The following is a 24,853-nucleotide window of genomic DNA, read 5'->3' as shown; positions in this document are numbered from 1 at the left end:
ACGCGGGGAAGCGAGATACAAAAGAATATCGTCCGCATAGAGTGAGACTCGGTCCTCATACTCCGGGGTCCATCGGAGACCACGAATCGAAGGGTGCCACCGCAGCCACTCCGCCAGGGGCTCCAAAGCGAGCGCAAAGAGGAGAGGCGACAGCGGACAACCCTGACGCGTGCCCCTGCCCAACTCGAAGGGAGCCGACACTCTACCATTCACCACCACCTGCGCCAGCGGTCTAGAATACAGCAATTTCACCCAACCGATGAATCCCGGGCCAAACCCAAACTTCTCCAGCGTCGCCCAAATATATGGCCACTCAAGCGTATCAAACGCCATAGTGGTGTCCAGGGACGCCAAGATGGCCGGCTCACGTATAAACGGAACCCTCGCGAGCACCCCATGCAGACGCCGTAGGTTAAGCGCGGTGTTGCGATGAGGAATAAAACCGGACTGATCCTGATGGATCAGATCGCACACCACGCCAACCAGTCGATTAGCCAGCACCTTAGCAAGGATTTTCGGTTCCGCATTCAAAAGCGAAATGGGCCTGTAGGACGTGACTCGATCCCGCGGCCTCCCCTCCTTATGAATAACCACGATGGTGGCGAGACGCTGGTCCAGCGGGAGAGAACCCGCCGCCCGAGCCGCGAGAAACATATCACGAAGATGAGGCGCTAAGGTATCCGGCCGCAACTTGTACAATTCAATGGGAAGGCCATTAGGACCCATGGCCTTACCAGAAGCGACTGAGCGTATGGCCAGGGCGATCTCCTCAGACGTCGGAGTCGCATCCATCAACAATTTATCCTCCTCCGAAAGGGAAGGCAACCCAATATCTTTAAGCAGGACGCGGGAATCCTCTTCTGGGCGAGAAGAGACCGGGGAGTACAGCCCGCGGAAATACTCTGCAAAGCAATCAACAATTTCCTCAGGATCAGTAACACACACACCATCCACTCTCTCAACCAGCGGCACAACTCGACTCGCTCTCTCCTTTTTATCCAGCCACGCAATCAGTTTTCCAGCCTTATCCCCCATATCATACAGTCGCCCCTGTTGCTCCCTACTCATGCCCTTGGCCGCTTCAGTGACCAGGGCCTTGTAGTCTGCTTGTTTGAGTCAGAGAGCATGCAATTTGTCCTCCGTGACACCACGAGCCAGGTCACCCTCCAACTCAGTAATTTCAGACTCAATACGAGCCACCTCCTCCCGCTCGCGCCTCTTGGAATGGGAAATGAGGGACAGGGCTTCCCCCCGGAGCACCGTCTTGAACGCCTCCCAAAGAGAAACAGCAGACGAGACCGATCCCACATTATCTTCAAAATATTGCTCAAGGGATTTAATCAAATCTGCACGAATTGTGAGATTACGCAGGTACCAGGAGTTGATCGGGACCACCCTCCCCTCCACCCCCAGGACAATATCGAAGTGTAACAGAAGCGGGGAGTGGTCTGAAATACCCCGGGCAAGATGTCGCACCTCCCCGATCCTCCCCGCCTGGGCAACTGGCATAAGAACATAATCAAGTCGTGAAAGACTACCATGGGCCCCGGAGTGGAACGTGTACTGTCTGTGCAGGGTGTTTTAGCCGCCAACAATCCACCAATCCCAGGGTGTCCAAGAGTCCAGACAACCAAGTTTGGGCCCGGGGGAGGTCCCTGGGGGGGTATCGATCCTCGGCTCCGGAAACCACAGCATTAAAGTCCCCTCCAACCACTAGAATCCCCTCTGGTAGCCCAAGAAGAAAGCGCCCCAAGTCGGCAAAAGTAGTAGTCTGCAAACGCGGCGGGACATAAATAGAAACCAAAACAATCACTTTACCCTCCCATCTGCCCACCAGTGCAGTGTAGCGCCCCCTGTCATCATGAATCACCTCGTCAACCTCCAGCGGGAGCGAGGTTTTAACCATTATGCCCACACCCCTCGAACCAGAGGTGAAGCCCGAATGAGCCAGAAGGCGATAGCCCCGCCTATTCATAGCACGGAAGGAATTACCAATGAGGTGTGTTTCCTGCAGAAACACGATATCGGGTGAAATCCGTTTTAAAAACTGCAGGACCACCCCCCGTTTTATCCTGTCCCCCAGTCCGTTAACATTCCAGGAAAGAAGTCTCAGTCCCCTACCCCCCATCACAACCAGCCCCAATCACCACCCTCCCAGAGAGCACTTTAAGTATGAAACAACAATAATCCTGCCTTGTGGTACGAACAAACAATACCCAACCCCAACCCAACATTCCAAACAAAACTCCCCCCACCCTGCACCCCTGCATGAGCCCAAACAGCCCCCCCAACTTGCAGTGTGCCTGTCGCCCTTGCATGAACTAAACTACAAAAAGACCCCCTGGAGGAGGAAAGAGAACCCCCTCAAGACACACCACAACCTCCAAGCGAAGGAGGACAAAGCATGACAGTCAAGGAACCCTGAGCCCGACAAAGAGGTGACATCACCAGAAAGTAGCCCCAGTGTCAATACATTAGGCCCGGTCCGGTGGGCACTCCCCACTCGCGGCCCCCAGTCCCTCTCGATCATGTCCCATAGTGTCCAACCAATCCCCCGCCGCCTCCGGACGGTCAAAGAAATGAGAACGACCCTCGGATTCCACCCGCAGCCTGGCCGGGAAAAGCATGGCGTACTTCAAGTTCATGTCTCGGAGCCGCCGTTTGACGCCCATGAAACCCAGCCTCTGCTTCTGGACCGTTTGCGTGAAGTCAGGATAGAAGTTCACCTCAACGTTCTCTAGCTTAAGCGGCCCCTGCACTCTAGAGGCTTGTAAAATCGCATCCCTATCCCGAAAATTGAAGATACGTGCAATAAGAGGCCGCGGAGGAGCTCCAACCTTCGGCTTGCCACCAGGAACTCTATGGGCCCTCTCCACAGCGAAGAATTTGCTCAATCCCGAGGCATCAGACGATTGGAAATCAAGTCCTCCACAAAGAGATCCGCAGCCGAATCCTCCAATCCCTCAGGCACTCCGATAATGCGGACGTTGTTCCTCCGGGCCCTACTCTCGGAATCCTCCAGTCGCCGATCCGCGAGAGCACTGGCCTGCCGGAGCTGACGTACCTCTGTTTGAAGGGCAGCCACCTCAGTCGTGAGGCCCGACGCGGTGAGGGCCAAAGAGTCAACCCTATCATTTGTCTTGGAAAGATCAGCCCTAACAAGGTTGACATCGATGAGAACCGCGTCAAGTTTGTGCGCCAGGGTGTCAAACTGTTGACCCACCGAGGTCTTCATCTCCGCTATGGCGCCCATGATATCCTGCAAGGTCAGGTCCGTTGGCAAATCCGGGGCATCCGCGGGCCGCTCCGGAGACTTATGCGACCCGCCGGGAGAACCTTTCGGCAGGGTGTAGCGATCCATAACGTTGGCCTGGGTAGAGGCACCACGCCGGGCTTATTTGGCCTTCAGCCTCTCTCCATCCTGCTTCGTCGCCATCGCCCTGTAATCCGTGCACCCACGAGTCCAGCGACGGAGGGTGAACAATCGAGGCCGAAGACCCCAGAGGTCGCCTCAGGAAGGCGGAACGGGTCCCCTCAGAGTAGGCAGGGTCCCCCAGTGAGCCAACCACCACACTCCGCGAAAGAGCCGGGATCCCACTTGTGATGATGGCAAGAGGGCGCGAAAGCGAAAGTGAAAGTGAGGGGTGCGCGCCCCGCCAGGCTCGTCCCGCCGTTGTTATTCACTTCACCACTGGATCGCCCCTCAACTCAAGTCCGGGGTCAGAGGAGAAGCAGGCCGCAAACTTCAAGCGAAGCCCATCACCACACCCGGGGTCCGATTCGAAAACGGGCACCACCTCGGCTCAGGTTCACAGACAAAGTCCCCTCAACCAAATCAGGATGAGGACAGGATAGATGTAGGAGGTCGTGGAGGTCCTCGGGAGCCTCGCACCTACGCGGCCATCTTGGTTGCGCGCTAGGCTCCTCCTCCCCTATCTTTATATCTTAATTTCTCAAAAACTACTGAACGGATTTACACCATTTTTTAGAAGGTTGCTTTTTGAGCCAAAGAGTTTTCGCCAAATTTGATGTAAAACTGTGTCTAAAGTTTCCTATGGGAAATGATTTTTTCACCACTATTTTTTGAATCCCTCTGGAACTAAAGAACGGATTTACACCATTTAAAAAAAATGGGCTCTTACTGAACCAAGGGCTATCGTTTTGCAAAATTTGGTGTAATTTCATTAAGCAGTTCGGGCTGTAACCGTGTCTAAAATTTCCTATTGGAAATAACATGGGGAAAACGCGTTTTGGGACCCCCCTTTTTTTTTTCGGCCCCCGCTTGAAGAATCACACCCAAGCTTTCAGGATAGGAGCTGACTGTAACGGGCCATTAGTTTTGAAACTTTCGCGAAGATTCGTCAACCGGCGCCATAGTTATTGGTTAGTGACTGTTACGAATTTCCTATGGATAATAGGTCCTAACTATAACTACCTACTGGTGACTGCCAGTAGGTAATCTATATATATATTCTCCTTGTTAGTCTCAGTCCATTTTCTCTCCTGTAATTTGTTGTTTGATCTTTTGATCGGTACGGGAATTGTCTCTCCACCCTCCTCACAGGAATGATGTTTTGTTTTGTGTATTTTATTGAAATAATGGATAGCTGTAGGGAATCTCATGTTCTGCCTGCAATTGTTTACGTTCGACCAGCTTACTATAGTTCCCTATAAAATGCATTGTTTTGTACTATGTCACTACAGATGGGAAGATGAGTAGACTGGATTCATCTCTGCTCAAGCACGTGTAGGGTGGCAGAGATGGAAGAATAGCAAGACTAGTGATCCATAAAAAGTTGGTCTTAAATAGTGGCACAGTGCTCCATTTACATTTTCAGGAATATAGGTCCAGTGGTGGTTGAAAATTGAGGTCTACAGTCCGCTAAAAAAAATGTTTTTAAATCGCAGGGAGGCTATGTGGCCACTTTCTAATTCGCTCTGATGTTTATCATCCCATGAATGTCAGAAGTGAGGATAAGCCTCGAACACCCAATACCACCATGAGTAACAGATCTTTGAATACACTTCTCTAGAAAGTTTGCTTCCTTTTGAAAGAAATATTATTGGAACTCAGAGTGGATTTTACAAATTATGCTTTTATTTTAAAACCGTGATGCTTGTGCCACATGGTGTTTGTAAAAACCTGTACCTGTTTTGGCGCTGATGAAGCAACCTGTTATCTAATGTTGTTCACTTGATATAAAAATATGGAAAATAATATTTCCATTGAAATTAATTTCTTATGCTACCGTGAATTTTCTTTTTTTTTTAAATCTAAAAAACCTGAGTATCCTGTCTTTGCTATGTGGCCAGTGTTTAGGCATTCTGGGAACACACGGATTCTGAGGCGTTTGAGGTAGTTTGACTGTAGCTCCTGGAAAGACTCCTTAACTAAAGTGGTTCTCACTGAATTCCTCATAAAGTTGCTATTTTTACTTAGCTCACTGTTTTCTTGAGGGTATAAACTGACAATGTGCTAAAGTCCTGCCAAATGATCTCCGTTTTATCCTGTTGTATGTTTGCAGTAGTTTGAGTGGAGATGATTTTTAGCTCATTATTATTTTTTTTCTTTAAAGTAGTCTGCAAACTGCAGCCGCCTTCCCATGCGGTTGATCGATGTTGGTGATGTGCGGTAGAAGGCACGAATTACGGTGTTCTGTTTGCTCTTGGGCCTTTTTCTGAACGATCCTGGTAGTAAGCTGTTTTGTTATTAAAGATGTTGACCTGTAGATAAAGAAAGTTGTGGTTTAAAGTTTGACCTGAGAAGCCTCCCATTTGAGTTTTAGACTTAGATGTGAGTTCTAGTTGCTTTTCTGGTACTGTACTAAAAAGATGTCACACATTCTCCCTGTACTTTGGGAGTGTTGTGATGCCTGTAATGTTGCAAATCTGAAAGACTCTACAGTGTGCTCTATAGCACCCCTCAGACTGCATGTTAACATCACCTCCTATGCAAATCTTTTGTTTCTGGGTTATGGAGCAGATCGTAGTTACTAACCTTGAGGTTGTCTACCTCCGGCTCGCTGGAACTATTATGCTTCATTGGGATAACCGTGTCATTCACTTTATATTCTTGCCTTTCAGAGGGTAGCTTGTTAGAACAGTCAATGCTTCAGGGGTTGTAGTAGGTTTGGAATTTAGGTAGGAGTTTTGCACAGTAATCACACTTATTACACTTTAAACAATAATTCAAATGATGTCTTTAGCTTAGGGTAGTTAAGGTAGATTATTTGATAATTCACAGTGTGCTAGTGTGTTTTCAGACCGAGAGGGGGCATCCAAACTGACTTTTATTGGGTAATGTGCCAGCGTAGAGAATAGCATTGCAGTGTTTGAACTAATTTATCGAATGTGTGGGAGATCCTACGTCCTTAGCATTCTTTGGGTTGCATGTATTTACTGTGGACAGTGCCTAGTACTGACTCTAGATGTTACACTAAGTTGCAAAAGTAGGAAAATTGTTATGACTATCATGCTCAATTCAGATGAACCAATCAACTTCACTTGGTCCAAAGTCTGTGTTCTTGTGGGGAGTTACTGGTCCTGTTAATTAACTTAATCCCAGGCTTATGCCCATATCCCCCTAAAGGCTGGCTACGGTTGAAATTATTCAGTCACAGGGCATGGAGTGCTTCCTACCAGCAATCGGGAGAATCACTGGCTAATGGTTTGGTCCTACTGCACCACTACATCATGGTACGTCTGTAACCATAAGCCATGGACGAATCATTTAAGTGATTTTAAAATGAGTGAAAGGTCTGGACATGCCACATAGGCCTGGTTTCAGTGGTTAAAACTCTCATTTCCTGGTCAGTTTGAGGGCTCCGGACACGAGGAGACAGCTCCCACAATATTAGATTGATCAAAGACAACACTAGATTTGAATGATTTCAACACTTGCTTACCCCCATCTCAGCTGGCTGCAGGCTCATGTGTAGTCCATGCTCAGTTTTTCTGGTCATTTTCTAGGCTGATTCCAGTCATATTACTCCTCAGATTGTCCTCCAATTCAGGGCCGTTCCTCTACTCACCTCAGTAGTAGCCCAAGCACCATGCCTTTCAGGCACGGCAAAGTCGATGGGCTTTTCTAGTGTCCTGTGCTTGGTCCAAGCCTTGGGGGAACCAAAGATTTTGGTCGTCTTGGCCTGATACTGCATCATAGCTCATGCAGCTGAGCTCTTTCTGAAGTTCAAACAGAGTACACAAATGTAGCTTTGAGGGCCTGTACTTGTGTTCAAGGTCTATATTTCCAGCTAAATAATGTATGTGGCATCGCCTTCACTTTAGGGCTGGAGGCTGGAACAAATGGCTTAATGGTATGTGGACTGAGAGATAATGAGGCCGTTAGGGAGATGTGGATTCGAGAGCTAATGAGGTCTCTCTAATACCCAAGCAACTCCAAACGTAAGTCTCAGTGCGTGGCAGAACGCTATTTCATAGACATCAAACGGCTAGCCAAACTTTAAAAAAACAAAACTATTTTTTCCTACATTCTATCACATTACACAAAAAATAGAGATTAAACCCCTATTGAATGTGGGGGGGGATTACCATAAAAGGAAGGGAACACCTCACAGGAGTTGTAGTTGGCCATCTGGAATATCATTAGTGTTTCCCAAAAGCAACAACAATCTGGAAACAAAAAGGTCGGTCAGGGGACGTGCAGTATCGTCTTGCATTAAGGGTGCCCCTATCCATTCCTTAAGAGCGATTGGATTCCTTGTAATTTCTCACTAGCGCGTGTTGTACAGTAAAGTGTGTAAGGGGTGGAGTGGGTCCTAATAATAAAAAGAAATCTGTTGATCAGATTCTAAAACTGTAAGGCAATCACTCGTAATTTTTATTGGAAGAATGCATTCACAATCATTAAATAATTAATGATAACGCTATATAGGTCTGACAGTAGCAGCATACCTTCATGCTTTTACTATGGTAGTTTTATTTTCTATTTTTGTAAAATTCTTTGAAAAGCCACTGAAAGGTGCTGCCCATGCAAGGCACGTCTTTAAGAAATGTTTTTTATAGTTTTTATATTAGTTAAACAGATAGCATTAAACATTAACTGTCTGCATCTGCCTACTTTGCATTGTTTTCCAAAAATAAAAACATTCAAATATGGCTGCCCTTAAATCAACACACACACACGTAAACTGCCATCTTTGAAACCCTTTCAAAGATGACCAGCTTTTAATGGTTTTAAAGCCCAATGCTTTCCTGACGCACACTGCAGGCAGTAGTAAGAGTAAGGGCCTACAAACAGTGTCAAGGGAGTTGCTGGGCCCTCCAAAAGTAAATGAATCGAGCATTGGCAAAGCCAATAGGTCTCGCCTATACAAGCGCTACTGACTTTGCCAATATGCTTTAGAAATGTTGTGCACCAGAGTGGCTGCTGTTCAGCATGGCTAAAAGTTAGTAGGGTAAAGGAGAGTTTGGTGAAGTGGAGTGTCATAAAGTGAAGTATTATGGAGTGGCATAGAGTTGTGTGGAGAAGAGTGAAGTGGAATGTCTTGGGATGGCATACAGTGTTTTGGAGTAGAGTGGAGCAGTGTCAGAGTTGAGTGCAGTGTTAAGTGGAGTGACATAGAGTGTTGTGATGTAGAGCAGAGTGAATTAGCATAGAGGGTGTTGTAGAGTAAAATGGCGTATAGTGGAGTAGATTTGCTGAGTGGAGTAGTGTGTCATAGAATAGAGTGGGTTAAAGTAGCATGAAGTGGCATAGAGGGGGTTGCGCAGAGCATCATAGAGTAGAGTAGTGTAGAATTGCATAGAGTTGAGTAGAGTGGAGTAAATTGTCAGTGGAGCAGAGTTTAATGGAGTAGAGCATCATAGAGGGGAGTGGAGTGGTCCAGGGTAGAGTGCAGTAGAGTAGCATAGAATTCAGTAGTGCAGAGTAGAGGTCAGCTGCACAGAGTCCAGTCATGCAGAGTAGAGTGTCAGAGTGCAGGGCATAGAGTGTGGCCGACTTGTGTGCGCAGTGATGTAGAGCGCAATGGTGTAGAGTGACATAGAGTGGAATGTTGTTGATTATAGTGGCGCAAGGTGCAGTGGTGCAAAGTAGCTGGCATAGGTAAAGTGGCGTAAGGTGCAGTGGTTTTGAGTAAATTGATACAGAGTTCAGTGATTAAGAGTAGAGTGCAGTGGTGTAGAGTGGTGCAGTGTAGAGTGGAGTGGTGCAGATTGCCGTGGTGTGGAGTGCTGCATGGTAGTGTGGAGTGGTATAAAGTAGTGGTGTAGAGTGCCGAGTTGCAGGCTGGTGTGGATTGGTGCAGAGTGCAGTGGTGAAGAATGTAGTTGTGCATAGTAGAGTGGGGAAGAGTTCACTGGCATAGCGTAGAGTGGTGTAGAATAGAGAGGCATAGAGTGAAGTGGCGTAGAGTGCAGTGTCAAAGTGCCGTAGATTAGTGTGCCACAGACTGCATTGGTGTACAGTACAGTGCATTGGTGTACAGTGGTGCAGAGTAAAGTGAGTGGAGTAGAGAGGCATAGAGTGCAGTGTCTGGAGTGCAGTAGATTAGAGTGGCGTAGAGTGGCGCAGAGTTCAGTGGTAGAGAGTGCTGCAGCGTGTCCTTGAGTGCAGTGATGTAAAGTAGTGACAGAGTGCATTGGTGTAGAGTAAAATGACAGAGTGCAATTGTGTAGAGTAGCTTTGAGTGCAGTGGAGTACAATGTAGTGGTGCTAAGTAGATTGGCATAGAGTGCAATGACGTAGAGTGTTTTGGTTTTAAATAAAGTGGTGTATGATGCATTGGCATAGAGTGGCGTGGTTTAGAGTGGCATGGTGTGGAGGCCGCAAAGTGCAAAAGAGAGTTCTAGACCAGTGGCAGAGTAGACTGTTTCAGAGTAGAGTTAAGGGGCGTAGAGTGGCAGCGAGTGCAGTGTTGCAGAGTATACGGTCATAGAGTGGAGTGGTGTAGAGGAGAATGCAGTGCCACAGAGTGCAGTGGAGCAGAGTAGAGGGCATCGACTGCGGTAGCGCAGAGTACCGTGGTGCAGAGTAGAATAGAGTTGTGTAGAGTGCAGTGACAGAGAGCAGAATAGAGTGGTGTAAAGTTACAGTGGTGTAGAGTAGAGCAACAGTGGCAGAGTACAGTGGTACACAGTACGGTGTGCATAGAGTGCAGAAGAGTGGCGCAGAGAGCAGTGGCATACAGGGACGCAGAGTGCAGTGGCGCAGAGTGATGTGCAGAGTAAAGTGGCGTAAAGTGCGCTAGCATACAGTGGAGCAGAGTGAAGTGGCCTAGAGTGCACTGGCTTTTGGTGAGGCAGAGTAAAGCAGCGTAGATTGCAGTGGCATACAGTAGTGCAGGATAAAGTGGTGTAGAGTGCAGTGGCATACAGTGGCACAGGATAAAATGGCATAGAGTGCAGTGGCATATAGTGGTGCAGAGTGAAGTGGCATCGAGTGCAGTGGTGCACAGTGGTACAGAGTAAAGTGGCATACAGTGGTGGAAAGTAGAGTGGTTTAGAGGGCAGTGGCATACAGTAGTGCAGAGTAATGTGGCATAGAGGGATGTGGCTTACAGTGGTACAGAGTAAAGTGGCATAGAGTTCCGTGGCACACAGTGCATTGTGTAGAGTAGAATGGCATAGAGGGCAGTGGCGTACAGTGGTGCAGAGTAAAGTTGCGGGGAGTGCATTGCTGCAGATTGTAGTGCCATACAGTGGTGCAGAATAAAGTGCCATACAGTTGTGCAAAGTAAAGTGGCATAGAGTGCATTGGTGTAGATAGGCATAGAGTGCAGTGGCGCACAGAGTAAAGTGGTGTAGAGTAGAGTGGTGCATAGAAAAAGTGTGTACAGTAATGCAGTTGCGTAGAGTGCAGTTGCGTACAGTGGTGCAGAGTAGTGTTCAGTGGCATACAGTGGTGGAGAGTAAATTGGCGTAGACTACAGTGGCATACAGTGCATAGGTGTAGAGTGGAATGGTGTAGATGCAGTGGCATACAATTGTGCAGAGTAAAGTGGCAGAGTGCATTAGTTTAAAGTGGCATAGAGTGCAGTGGCGTACAGTGGTGCAGAGTAAAGTAGTGTACAGGGTGCAGAGTAAAGTGACGTTGAGTGCTATGCTGTATGGTAGAGTGGCGTAGAGTTATGTTTTGTAGAATGGCATCAAGAGCAGTGGCATAGAGTATAGTGGTGTACTGTGCAGTGTAGATTGGCATGACATACAGTAGAGTGGTATGGTGTGGCGTGGTGCAGCGTGGAGCACTGTGATTGCACTCTGTGCCACTCCGCACCATGCCACTGCTGTATACACAACCACACTTAACTCCAATGCAATCTACCCCAATATACCTGAAACCAATATTCTCTATGCCACTGCTCTCTGTGCTAATTTACTTTGCACCACTTTATGCCACTATTTTCTACTCTGACACCACACTTTACGCCCCTCTACTGTGTCACTGCATTCTGTCATTGTACTCCACACCACTGCACTCTACGACAGCATACTGTACTTTTTGGCCACTTTACTTTGTCACTCTACGCCACTGAACTCTGCCACTGCACTGTACGCCTATCCACTCTTATCTGCTCTGCACCACTGAACTCTACTCTATACCACTGCACTCTACACCACTTCTCTCTACTATGAAACAATCTACTCTGCCACTGCAGAGTAGAGAGATGTGGTTTAGAGTGCAGTGGTATAGAGTAGAGTTCAGGGGTGCCGAGTAGATTAGAGTGGCTTGACATAGTGGCATAAAGTAGAGTTGCAGAGAGTTCAGTGTAACAGATTATACTCACTTAGAGTGAAGTTGTGTGTAGTGCAGTGCCACAGAGTAGAATGGCGTAGAGTTCAGTGAAGCAGAGTAGAGTGGCGTAGTGTAGTGGTGCAGTGTAGAGTGGCATAGAGTGAAGTGGCACAGATTAGAGTGGCGTAGAGTGGAGTGTAGAGTGCAGTAGCATGCAGTGGTGCAGAGTAAAGTGGTGATCTGAAAGAAACACGTTAGTTAGATTCCTCACCTTAGAATATCCCCAGGCGTCAGACTGGATCCGGAAGATTTTTCGTCAGCAATACCCCTTGCGCGTCGCTAGGCGTCGTCTGCGGCTCCGCGTCCGTCGTCGGCGTCGTGCGCCGGAATGACGTCGTTGGAGTACTTATACGCCGCCCTCGCGCGCCCACGTCAGTTCTTCTTTTTTCCGCGCCAGTAAGCGCAGGTCCGGGAGAGCTACCCCTTTAGTCATTTTTTGATCCTTTTTGATCTTGTCTCGACTCCGGTGCCGGTAGGATGCCTGGTTTTAAAGCCTGTGCTGACTGTAGCCGCTTGATGTCGGTTACGGACCATCACCGCCGGTGCCTTTACTGCTTGGGCCTCGACCACGACGCGGAGTCGTGCTCGGACTGCAAGGCCCTGACCTCGAAGGGAGCGGTCCCGTAAGCTTCTCGAGATTCGCCACTCGGCTCCGCGCGCCTCTCGATCCCGGTCCAGGAGGAGGTCCAAGGATCGGTCGCGGAGCCGCAGCCGACGTCACCATCGGTCGTCATGATCCAAGTCTTCGGGTAAGTCGAAGCATTCCAAGAAGTCCAAGAGGCGACACCGCTCTAAGGACTCCCCTCGCCGGTCGCGCGACTCGGCCGAGGGTCAGGGTGGTTCCACCCCGCGGCTCCGGCGGAGCCGCAGGCGCCGCGCACGTCCCCATACCCTCCGGTCCCTGGGACTGACGCGACGCCGGCGGAAATCAGTGCCTTCCTCTCGGCCATGTGGAACCTGGCTCCGCCGTCGACGCCCGCTGGCGCGCCTTCGGGCCCCACGGACCCGACTGGGCTGCCTTGCCTGCCGGTGGCTCCGGCCCCGGCGCCGTTGACGGCTCCGGCCTCGACGCCACAAGCGCCCGAGGGACCCGTTCCCGAGTCCCCGCCGACGCCGGTCGACCTCGTCACGCCTCCTCCGCCGGCGTCGACACCGGTACCACCGCCGACGTCGACTCCGCTCGACGTCGAGCCCCAGTTCAGCCCCACTCCGGGCCCGGCGCCGGTACGGCGTCGATGGACGCCGCGTTCGGCGCCGCTAGAGACACATTATGTCTATCGCCCGGCTCCGTTACTTCCTCCTGTATACCAGGAATCGGATGATGGGGACAACTGGGAGGGATCTGAGGATCCTATGGCCGTTCAGGCTCAACTGTCACAGGACTGGGCAGATGAACTGGGGGAGGCCAGTGGCCTGGATACCTCTCCAGACACTGGATTTGTCTCTCCTCCGACTGTGGCTTCGGAGGAGGGCGCTGCTTTCTCTGTGGTGCTGCGCAAGGCGGCCGCAGCCCTTGGGCTCGAGCTGCCTGCCGTGGCTGTGAGGACTAACTTCCTTACTGAGGTGCTTCAGTCTGCAGCAAGCTCCACTGAGCCTCTGCTGCAATTCAATGAGGCCCTCATTGACGTTCTGCAGGGCACCTGGTCCAAGCCCTCCACAGTTCCTCCTGTGGACAGGAACGTCGCCAGGCGCCACCGCCCTGCTCCGGGCGACCCCAGTTTTCTGTCCCAACACCCTACCCCTGAGAGCCTGGTTATCCAGGCCTCTACCTCCCAATCCTCTTTCCCGACCGCCCCGCCGGACCGGGATTCCAAGAGACTGGAACAGTTTGGCAAGAAGCTGTTCTCCTCCCTTAGTTTGGGCCTGCGGTCTTTGAACAGTCGGCGTCGTGCCATTCGAGGTCACGGGCGCGAAGGAGGTAAAGGGACCGGTTGCGGAGCCATCATCATTCTTTTTCCAAGTCTTCGCACTCGGGGTCAGGTAAGTCGAAGCACAAGAAGAAGTTAAAGAAGCACCCTCACTCTTTGACTTCTCCCCGTCTGTCAACCGACGCGACGAGGTATGCGGGTGGTGCCCCTCCTGTGGCTCAGCGTGTGGAGCCCAAAGGGCCGACTCCGGGTTTTCCTCCCTTCCCGGGACCCGGAGCAACCCCTGCCCAGCTTCACCAATTTTACTAAGCGATGCATGCCATCTTTGGGCAGTCAGACTCCGCGGGCGTGCCTTTGGGCCCCGCGGACTCGGCTGGGGGCCCTGGGCCTTTGACGCCGGCGGCTTCGGTCCCGGCACCTTGGGCCCCTTTGGATCTAGGCCTGGATCCGTATTGGCGCTGGTTGACCTCGTTACACCTCTCTCAGTGCTGAATCTACCGGCACCACGTCCGCAGCTGACGCTGGTTGTGTCCCTGGCCAGCGCCGACCCCGGCCTCCACCTCAAGGTAGACAAGGAGCCGGACCGGCATCGCCGGGTACTTTTGTGCCCCTGTTCTGCCCTGGCTCTTTGAGACCAGATAGACAGCCAGAGGAGGGTGAGGAGGACTGGGAGGGGTCTGGAGACCCTCTAACTGACCAGTTGGGCTATGAACCGGACTGGAGAGAGGAACTGGGGGAAGCCGGTGGCCTGGATACTTCACCAGACAAGTGACATGTTGTCTCCTCCTACCGTGGCTACAGAGGAGGGAGCATGTTATGCTGTGGTGTTGCGTAGGGTGACCGAGGCTCTCAACCTCGAGCTACCTACGGTGGCAGTCAGGAATAACCTTCTGACGGAGGTGCTTCAACCGGCTGCGAGCTCCTCAGAGCCCCTGTTACCGTTTAATGAAGCCTTCACTGACATCCTTTTGGGAACCAGGTCCAGGCCCAACACAGGGGCTCCTCTGACCCCACTTTCCTCTCCCACCACCCCACCCCTGAGAGCTTGGTGGTCCAAGCCTCCACCTCTAAAGGCGCATTCCCTGATAGCGAATCCCAAAAACTGGACCATCTTGAGAAGATGATGTTCTCTTCCTCCAGCTTGGGACTCCGGTCGGTAAACACTGCATGTCTGTTGGGCCGTTACACCCACTCTGTGTGGGATACGGTGGTGCACGTGCTGCCCCAGCGCCTGGAGGAGGCCCAGGCCGTACTCTCTTGTTGCTGAAGAGAGACGCGGCAAAGTTTACCATCCGCTGAGGGCTGGATGACACTGACTCACTAGACGGGACGTTTTCCACATCGGTAGTCTTTTGACGCTACATCAGGTTGAGGTTGACTGGTTTTTCAGGGGATGTCCAATCTACCCTTATGAACATGCCCTTTGATGGCCGTCGCCTATTCGGTGACAAGGCAGCCAACTCGCTGGAGCTCATTAAGGACTCTCGGGCTACGACCAGGTCCTTGGGCCTCTCCAACTCCCGCCGCCCTGCACAGACTACCTTTCGCACCTTTCATGGCTACAGAAGGGGTACCCTGCCACGTCCTGCCCAGAGCCACAGGCCAGCTCAAGCTGTTCAGCCCCTGCGCGGCTGGGGACGTGGGAACCACCATTGGGGTTATGGGGGCCAGGAGCGGGCCAGTCCACCACAGCCCCCTCTGCAGCAGCCTCCAAACCCTCCTAGTCTGACCTTTCAGGGCCACCAAACACCAGTGGGTGGCTGAATTTGCCATCACCTCCCCCACTGGTGCACCATCACATAGGACAGATGGGTTTTGCAAATAGTCCGAAGGATCTACTCCCGCCCCTTCGAGACTACCCCTCCATCCATGCCACCTCAGTACCATCGCATGGCGGCGGATCACCTGGCCCTTCTCCAACAGGAAGTTTTGGCACTCCCTGTCCTGCCGGCCCAACGGCGCTACCTGCGGTACACGGTAGGCCACGAGCATTTTCAGTTTACCAGCGCCACTCAGGTGTTCACGAAAGTGATGACGGTGGTCGCAGCTCATCTGTGCAGATCAGGGGTTCCAGTCTTCCCCCATCTCAACGACTGGCTGTTGAAGGCAGGCTCGCCCCAGGCTGTTGTCTCTCACCTCCATATTACGTCCGACCGCATGCATTCGCTGGGGTTCTCCATCAACGTGCCGAAGTCACACTTGACTCCCTCTCAGAAGCTCCTCTTCATCGCAGCGGTTCTGGACACGACACAGTTTCAGGTCTAACCTCCCGAACAGCGAGTCCAGGATATTCAGGCTTTGATTACGATTTTTCAACCTCTATCCTGGGTTTCCGTCAGGATGACCCTCAGGCTACTAGGCTTGATGGTCTCCTGCATCTTGCTGGTGGACCGTGCCAGATGGCATATACGGGCTCTGCAGTGGGACCTGAAGTTCCAGTGAGCACAACATCAGGGGAACCTCTCCGATTGTGTCCAGATCTTGGAGAGCACTGCACACCAATTGCAGTGGTGGCTAACAAACCAGGATTGAGTTGACAGCAGATCCCTCTCCCTTCCCCAATCAGAGTTCACAGTGGTGACCTATGCATCACTTCTGGGATGGGGAGGCAGAGATCAGAGGCCTCTAGTCTCCAGTAGGGTCCGGGCTCCACATCAACCTTCTGGAGCTTTGTGCGATTCGTCTTGCACTCAAAGCATTCCTTCCCTCTGTCCAGGGAAGAGTAGTGCAGGTGTTCACGGACAACACCGTCACCATGTGGTACTGCAACAAACAAGGCGGGGTGGGGTCGTGGACCCTATGTCAGGAGGCCCTCTGCCTCTGGACATTGCTGGAACATCAGGGCATATCAACACCTGGCAGGTTCCCTGAACACCAGGGCGGACAAACTCAGCAGCAGGTGCATGGTGGATCTTGAATGGCGTCTTCACTCGGAGGTGGTGCAACGTCTATTTTGACAGTGGGGAGAGCCTTGGTTAGATCTATTCGCCACCGAAAAGAACGCGCAATGTCAGCAATTGTGCATGTTGGAATTTCTAAGGCGGCACTCGCTAGGCAACGCTTGTCGTCGCCAGTGGAGTTGCAGTCTTCTATACGCCTTTCTGCTTATACCACTTCTGCGCAGAGTGCTGAAGATCAAGCGCGAATGGGCCTGTCATCCTTGTGGCTCCTGATTGGGCACGAAGAGTCTGGTATCCCTAGCTGCTACACATGGCAATTGATCCTCCTATCAGACTGCCTCTTTGGGAGGATCTTCTGTCACAGCAGCAGGGTACGTTCCTCCATCCAAACCTGTACAGCCTCCACCTCCTTGCGTGGAGATGGAGCGGCGGCAGTTGAAGTTGTTTGACCTGCCTCCCGAAGTCTGTAATGTTATCTTGGCAGCCAGGCGTCCCTCTACTAAGACGGTATACACCTGCAGATGGAATAAATTTGTGACATGGTGCACAGCAAAGGCTGTGGATCCCCTTTCCACCCCCCTTTCTGAGGTTCTCTTGTTCATTTCTTTGGCCCAGCAGGGCTCTGCTCTGGGCACTCAAAAGGGCTACCTCTCTGCCATTTCATCCTTCCTTAGGCTTCCTGATCAGCCTTCTCTTTTCAAGTCCCCTGTTGTAAATCGCTCCCTTAAGGGCATTACTCATCCTGTTTCCTTCGTAATGCCCCAGTGGGACTTGAACTTGGTTCTTACATATCTTACGTGCGCTCCCTTTCAGCTGCTACATAACTGTCCTTTCAGGCTTCTGACCTTAAAAACTGCTTTTCTGGTGGCCATCACCTCTGCGTGCAGGGTGAGTGAGCTCCAAGCACTCTCTTCTAAGCCTCCTTTTCTAACTGTTCATCCGGACAAGGTTGTCCTTCGAACTCGTCCATCCTTCTTTCCCAAAGTGGTTACTCCGTTCCATATTGGACAGACCATCACTTTGCCTACCTTTTTTGCACCTCCGTATCGTTCCAACGAAGAAGAGAGGACCCACCGTCTGGGTCCAAACCGTGCGCTTTCCTTTTACTTGGATCGCACAAAACAATTCTGGGTGGATGACCAGCTCTTTGTTGGCTACGTGGGTGCCAAAAAAGGTTGGGCCATGCACAAACAGACCATTTCCAGATGGGTCGTTTTGTGAATCAAAGCTTGTTATTCCTTGGCAAAGAAGGAGCATCCAGTGGGGTTGCGCGCCCATTCCAACACGACGACTGCAGCTACCACTGCTTTGGGACGTGGCGTCCCCATTAATGACATCTGTCAGACAGCTACGTGGGCATCGCTGCACACGTTCCCAAGACACTACTGCCTGGACAGCTAATTCCGGAGAGACGGATTCTTTGGCCATTCTGTTTTCCAGGACTTCCTGGTGTGAACTTAGTTTGCAGACCCACCTCCGGGGTTGGTATTGCTGGGGTATCTATTCTAAGTTCAGGAATCTATAACTAACTCTTTCTTTCAGATGAACAAGTTACTTGCCTTCGCTAACGATATATCTGTAAGAAACATGGGGTTAGTTATAGATTCCTTACTGTCCCACCCATCTTCCCCGTTCTGCAAACTGACTTCTAGGGTTTAGGACTTCCTATCAGGGCCCTAGTTTTGTGCACCCGTGGTCTGTGTCTTGCATGGCTCTGCACTTCTGGCATGGAAAGTAATGTACAGAACTGACGTCAGTGCGAGGGTGGCATCTATGTCATCCTGGCCACCACGACTCCAACGACTAACGCGGAGCCGATCGACACCACCTTTCGATGCGCAGTGGATCCAGTCTGACGCCTGGGGGTAATTCTAAGGTAAGGAATCTATAACTAACCTATGTGTATTACAGATATATCGTTGCCGAAGGTAAGTAGCTTTTTCTTCAGCATCCAATGATGCATCATTAACAAGATCATCTTGATGACGCGTCTCCATAGAAGATGAATTCTTATTTGACAGTGCTGAAGGTGAAGACAAACATGACCTAACCCACCAAGAGCTGTCAATAGAAGTATTATGCTCTTGAATAGCTTTACTTTGACTTCTTGCTCAGGAGAAACTTTAGCCAAGTTCTTTCTGCTCCATCAGCCATTGCCATTAATCAAGGCAGAGCCCCTAGAAAACTTCTCAATGCATACAAGTTCACAAAATATTTATTCTCCTGTTGGATCCATCTGGTCTTGTTCACGTTTTTTGTTATTCAATGATGTCAAGCCTGAACAATACTTGCAGAACAAGTATTATGCCCTGATGCTGAAAATGTCTTTTTAGCTTCCTCAATGAAATATCACATGATGATCAATTCCTGTTTCAAGTTACTGCCAAACCTTCGAGAAAGGGATGTGTCAATCTATGTCCATATATAGCAAACACCAAATTCCCAAAGTTGATTGCACAGGTATTGTGTAAACGCCTATCTAAAAACATTTAATCCTCCCAGACACAAGTATATGTTGACACCTTTACATGTTGCCATCTGCATGACACATATACCATGAGATGTTATGTCACTGGAATTGGCTAGATGCTTAATGCTTGCGTAATTGTTGCATTTTTCGATCAGCAACACGCCATGTATTTGGCCATAATAGTGAAGAAATTACCTTGTTACTGTATTCTGATTGCATGTGTGTTAACCTGCCTTTTGTAGTTTTCAGGAATATAAGACCTGGTAAAACCATGTACTTTGGGAATCTTGCTATTTTAGCTTGGGCTTCTGTGAATTCATGTGTAAACTGCTTTCTATGAAATATGACGAATTATCTGTTTCTTTTATTTAGCTTCTACATTCCTTTTTGGACTCTGGCGGTTTTCTTCATTAAAACGCAATAACCCACATTCAAAACTACCTCCTTGACATGGAGTTTTCTATCAGAAGTATCTCCAAAATGATTCTGTGCTTCTTCAGCTTACACTTCTTACACAATTTGAACATACCAAAGATCTTGGAAATCTTTTTCTTAACAGCATGAATGGCGAAACACCAGTAGTACTGTGAGGTTTTTTAAGTTACGACCAGACTTTTTCTATCAGAAAGCTCTCAACCTCAGAGCTCATAGTTGAAAGAAAAAAAAGCCATCTGCATACTCTTTTAAGAATCTGTTCATGTGCTCTACCAAACAAATTGAGGAAGGTGATTAAAGAGCAACTTGGAGATTTTAAATGCGGAAATTATTAATGGACGATTTCAATTGAGCTGAAGTAAAATGAGTGTGATTACCTGTGACAATTTCTTTAGGTGCTCTTTTAATATCAAAATATGTATTAAAAAATTTAACAATAAAATCATTATTAGGGGCACACAAAAATTCACAACACACACGTTTGGAGAATTAATTTACAAGCACCATTGTAAACTGTTTGTTGCTGGACAAAAGAACAAATGGACCATGTCAAATAAAGAGCTACTTGCTGCTGAGCATCTGCAGGTAAAGGAACCATGTTAATCAGAGACACACGAGTTAAATACAGTTTCCAGAGTAGAATTGTGATCTTGCTTGGTCTTGGCAAAAATCAGAAGATCATCCTGGCAAGCCTGTACAGCAACAGCACCCTCCAGAATGCTGTCCATAAGTCTCTAAAAATCAGTAGCCGTAGAGGCTAGACTAAATAGAAGTCTGCAATACTTTTAAGCCCTAACCTGTGTAACAAATGTCATCAAATATTGTGAATTCTCATAAATGGAATTTGATAACATGCAGATTTGAGATTCAACTTAGATTCACCAATGCTTGCTAACAGTTCATGACTCTTGGTAAGCAGGTGGCAATAGACTACGATAATCTTGTTTAGACTGCGGAGATCAGCACATAAGCAAACGTCTCCTTATTTTTTTTGTGTACAGTAACAATGGGACTGACACACTTGGATCATTCAGTTGGTACAATAATGCCATCTTTGATTAAACTCTTTAGTAGGTTTTTAAGCTCTGGTCTAGCAGAGTTACAGGTCTAGCTATGTGACCACTCAAATGTCATTTTTCTTGAGCTTAATTCTGTGAACATGTTTGTTAATTTAACACATTTTGTTATTGAATGTCAGGGAATCTGGTCCCAGTATCAGAAACTGAGTTATGACCGTCAGGGTTCACAAGAGAAATAGGTACATCAGCAAAAAGAACGGGTGACTCGGCTCCTGGAACTAACTTGGCAAGATCCTGCCAACTGACTCTATTCTTTCCCTTGACTGCAACATAAATGTATGTCAAAATCTTTCTACGAAGCCAAGTGACACTATCCAGAAAATGTCCAACCATATCAATTTATTGGTCGCCATATGCCTTGAGATGTACTTCAGGAGGTTTAAGATCAACATTTGAGTCCCAATGTTCATAAAACAAAGTATCAGTAATAATTGTAATAGGTGCACCTGAATCACACATCATATCAAGTGCAGAACTCAATGTGACCTAACATACTGTATCTTTTGATCTCCACTGTCAAAATCATGTTAGGCAAATTCACCGTGCATTCATTTTCATTCAGTTAAACACTATGTTTTAGTGGATTTGAAAACACAGTGAAAATGTCCTATCTGCTTACCTTACATATTGTGCAGCGTTTACTTCAGCATGACAATTGTTTTTTTTTGGCCTAAATTAGATTTTGAACTGCACCTGAAACAAAAAGTATTAGTCTTACATTGCAACATTCTTCAGTTCTTATCATTAATACAAATTGCCTCAATCTGTTCAACATTAACATGTCCTATTGAATTGACTTGAGAAGGTGAAGAAAAATTGAAGTGTTCCTGAGAAATCAAGTGCGTTGAAACAATTTAACATTTGACACTTTTGGCTAAGTTGATCACTTCCGACAGCGAGAGTTCTCCGTCACTTAGTAGACGTTCTTACATTTTCCTGGAAAACCAGCTATACACAAATTCATCCCTTATATAAGGGTCTAACGATGCACCAAATTTGCAATTCGAAGCTAACAACCTCATTGCTCATATGAACTCCTCCACACTCTCATCAAGGTAAACTTTCTCTTGAGAAATGTAATCTTTCTAAAAGGAATATAGGTTCTTCTGCAGGTGTGTTCCTAACTCTGGGTACTGCTTCAGCTTATTCATCTCAGTCACCAAATTGACCAGCAGGAGCAATGGCTTGAGGTAAATTATCAAAAACCTCTTGGCCTTCCTGACCTAGATAACTGATCAAAATTGCTTGTTTGCATTTAGGTTCAAATTTGTTAGCTTCAATAGCAACTAGTTTTCAAAGGATCTTATCCATTTAACCGTAGTTTTGCCAGGATTATGCAGAAATTGAGAAATGTGTAATATTACTTGAAGCCATAACAGTCAGAAATTAAAGCTGTCAAAACAAATGTGTACACAAAACAACTTCAAAGAAGGAATGCTGAAAGCTTGGCACAGTGATAGGGTAAAGTCTTAAAGAGGTGCTTTAAACTGTAAAATGACAACTGATGACTAATAATGATCAATGGGGATTCAGTAAATCTTCCGAAGGAAAGCTGGTCACCAACATAATGCACACAATGGCATAGTGTGTGGTAAACAAACATGGATAATAAAAATGTTCATGGGAAAATGGTCGCTAATGTATTGGGTGCGATGGCGTCACACGCAGTAATTGTCACAGCGAGAGGAGGTACTCATTCAACCTCACTCGCACACTGCAAAAGGTGGCATTGAACAAGGAATGCTGGCCAAGGTTGGGAGGAGCGGCATGACAGAAAACCAAGGCTCCTGGTCAATCTGTGACTGCTCAAAGACACCCCAGGCAATTAACTGAACTGAACAAGCAGAAAGGACCACAGGAGAAAGCAGGGCACGTCAAAGAGAGAAATTGAGAGGTTCTACAGGGCTCCAGCAGCTCGTCGCCAAATGTAGCAAAAAGCGTCTGCACCAAATATAGATTCAAAGGCTGATTTATTAATAAAATACAGTGAAGAAAAGGAGCCCAGGTCCGGTCAGTCTCCGGTGTGGAGTGCAAACAACCATCCTGCACAGTACTATAGGTGAGCCTCGAACTCCACACAAACAATAACAATGCCGAGGCATCAAAGCTCATGCTCGGAATGAGGAATGGAAACTAAGTGACAAAACTAACTAAAACATTTACAAAACTAGGAAACCGCATGTAATAAATGACTGGTATAAAACACTTGTATAAAATAGTGCACAGAGAGTACAACATTGGTACCATGGTTTTACATAATCCTGGTTCTCCTATTAATAGAAGATTTTTAAACAATGTCTGTACTTTTTTGCTGAACTGGTTGGATCTGGATGTGTATATCAATACTTTAAGTGCAAACCACTTTTTTTAACTTGCGTACCATTTTCCATTTACCACTGTTGACCTGATTTTCTGCAAAGTTGAATTTGTGCAGGATTTTTAAAACATTACTTTGTTGCTCTTTCAGGAACGGTGTGGAAGTGCTGGTAAAAGATTTGGGATTCCCTGAAGAAGAATACGCCTTTGGTAGATCCAAGATATTTATTCGTAACCCAAGAACGGTAGGTGAAAAAACATTCCTTTTGAGCATTTAAACTGTTTTGTTATCTCTGGTTATCTTGAAATCGTCTAATTGTTCTCTCCTACGGATTCCTTCTGATACCCAAGTAATTAGCAATTCCATGGCGCCATGTTGATGTTGAAATGTGATTCATCACTTAAATGTGCATTATCTTTGTCTTATTATTTCATACTGTAGCACTCTCCCTCGTCCCGTGTCACTTTTTTTACTCAATACCATTGGCATGAGTGGCTCTGCTCTACAGTGGTTCCCATTATAAGTATTGTCTGCTTTTCATGACTTTCCACTGACTTCTTTCAGTTTGAGTCCCACAGTTTTTCCTAAGTCATATCCTATTTTCTCTATATATGCGACCTCACTCGGAGGAAGAGGTGTGGCGCCGCAGCCAGGGCGACTGACTCCGGAATCTGGGGATCTCGGTTCGATCCCCGGCGCCGGCGGCAGATTAGCTCAGCACCATGTGACTCTGGGAAATAGCTTGCTTAATCTTCCCGACTGCCCCTAGCGCCTAGAGACCCTTACGGGTGATTGTTCGCACTTTACAAATGTGGATTATTATTATTACTCGTGGACTCGTCTTCATTAGGTGTATTGTGCCATCTTTATGTTGATGGTTCACAAATCCTTTTGTTGTCTGAACTTTGTGATCAGAACAATGCTCGCCATGCCTGGCTAAACACCCACCTCTCCCTTTCAACATTGACCCTGGTGGCTCTTAGTTAAAAGCAGGTCCATTTACAACTTCTAGCATTAGTTAAAAAGATATACATCTACAACGTCCTAGCAACCTTTGTCAAAATGGTCCACAATAATTCCTTAAACTACTTAGCCAACTTTATGGTTGTGCTCAAAATCACAAGTGCTGCTTCCAGACACCAAAGATACTGTAGTTTAGGTCCCATCACTGGAATATAGTATGCCCACTACTCTGAATTGCTTTCTAAAGCAATTAGGACATAAGATCAATTAATAGTTGAAACTGCATGGAAATTGTAAATCAGTCCGTAGAGACACGTTGCTTACAACTTGTGTGAAGGAGTTTTTGCATCTTGCTCAATTTACATCACAAGCCGCATAACAATAATGCCTGCCTGTTAAAACGATGTGCACCGACGTTGACCTTGTATGCAACTATTCAATTAGAAATATCTTGCTGCTTGTGAAATTAAGAAATAACAGTTAACATGTTAGTTCTCTGAAGGTGGAGTGTTTTTGTCTCAGGTAGAGCTGGTGTTCTACAGAATATAGACCACCCCCGTCATAAACAACTAGCACTGAGATTTACAGTTACATTGTGCTGCGTTCTTCTATGTTGCGAAAGCATTGCCTTAGGCGTAGAATATAGTTTTTCTACATTTCTAGGTCTCGCATAGCGTTGCAGCACACCGCGCTGCACTCTTTGCGAGGCATGCTGTATTAGAGTATTTTTTAGAGGTGGGGTGGAAGCCCCGCCCCTATTTTTCATTGGCTGGTGTCAGTCTATGATAAACGCTGCCTTCAGATTGATAATGAGGTTTCTTAGTCCCTCCTTGTTACCGCCCTGTCTCCTTTTGGGACTGCCCATCAGGACCGGATTGTTTACTTGCGGCGTTATACTGTCTCCTTCAATTAGTCGGTGAGCTCTTTTTTTTCTCATTCGCGCAATGGCGACAGCTTGTTTCCACTTGTGATATCGCCCGAGGTATTTTAAAGGGCCGGGCTGGACGATTTCGTTCTTTCGAACGATTCCACGAATTCTGAAGAGGCGAAGCGCGTCTGGGTATAA

General features: G+C 48.0%; 1 protein-coding gene across 4 annotated transcripts in view; it reads left to right on the top strand.

The window, feature by feature from the left end:
* MYO1B (myosin IB) overlaps positions 1-24,853 on the top strand; it is a 715,692-nt gene that overhangs the window by 484,414 nt on the left and 206,425 nt on the right. For all 4 annotated transcript variants that reach the window (XM_085648784.1, XM_085648782.1, XM_085648783.1 and 1 more), the window contains exon 19: positions 22,975-23,068. In XM_085648784.1, coding sequence (XP_085504910.1) covers positions 22,975-23,068 — 94 coding nt within the window. The remainder of the gene's footprint in view (positions 1-22,974; positions 23,069-24,853) is intronic.

The sequence above is a fragment of the Triturus cristatus genome, chromosome 3_2 (genome assembly GCF_964204655.1).
Source record: "Triturus cristatus chromosome 3_2, aTriCri1.1, whole genome shotgun sequence".
Lineage (NCBI taxonomy): Eukaryota > Metazoa > Chordata > Amphibia > Caudata > Salamandridae > Triturus > Triturus cristatus.
The sequence above is the reverse complement of the archived record's forward strand: the minus strand, read 5'-3'. Positions and strand labels throughout refer to the sequence as shown.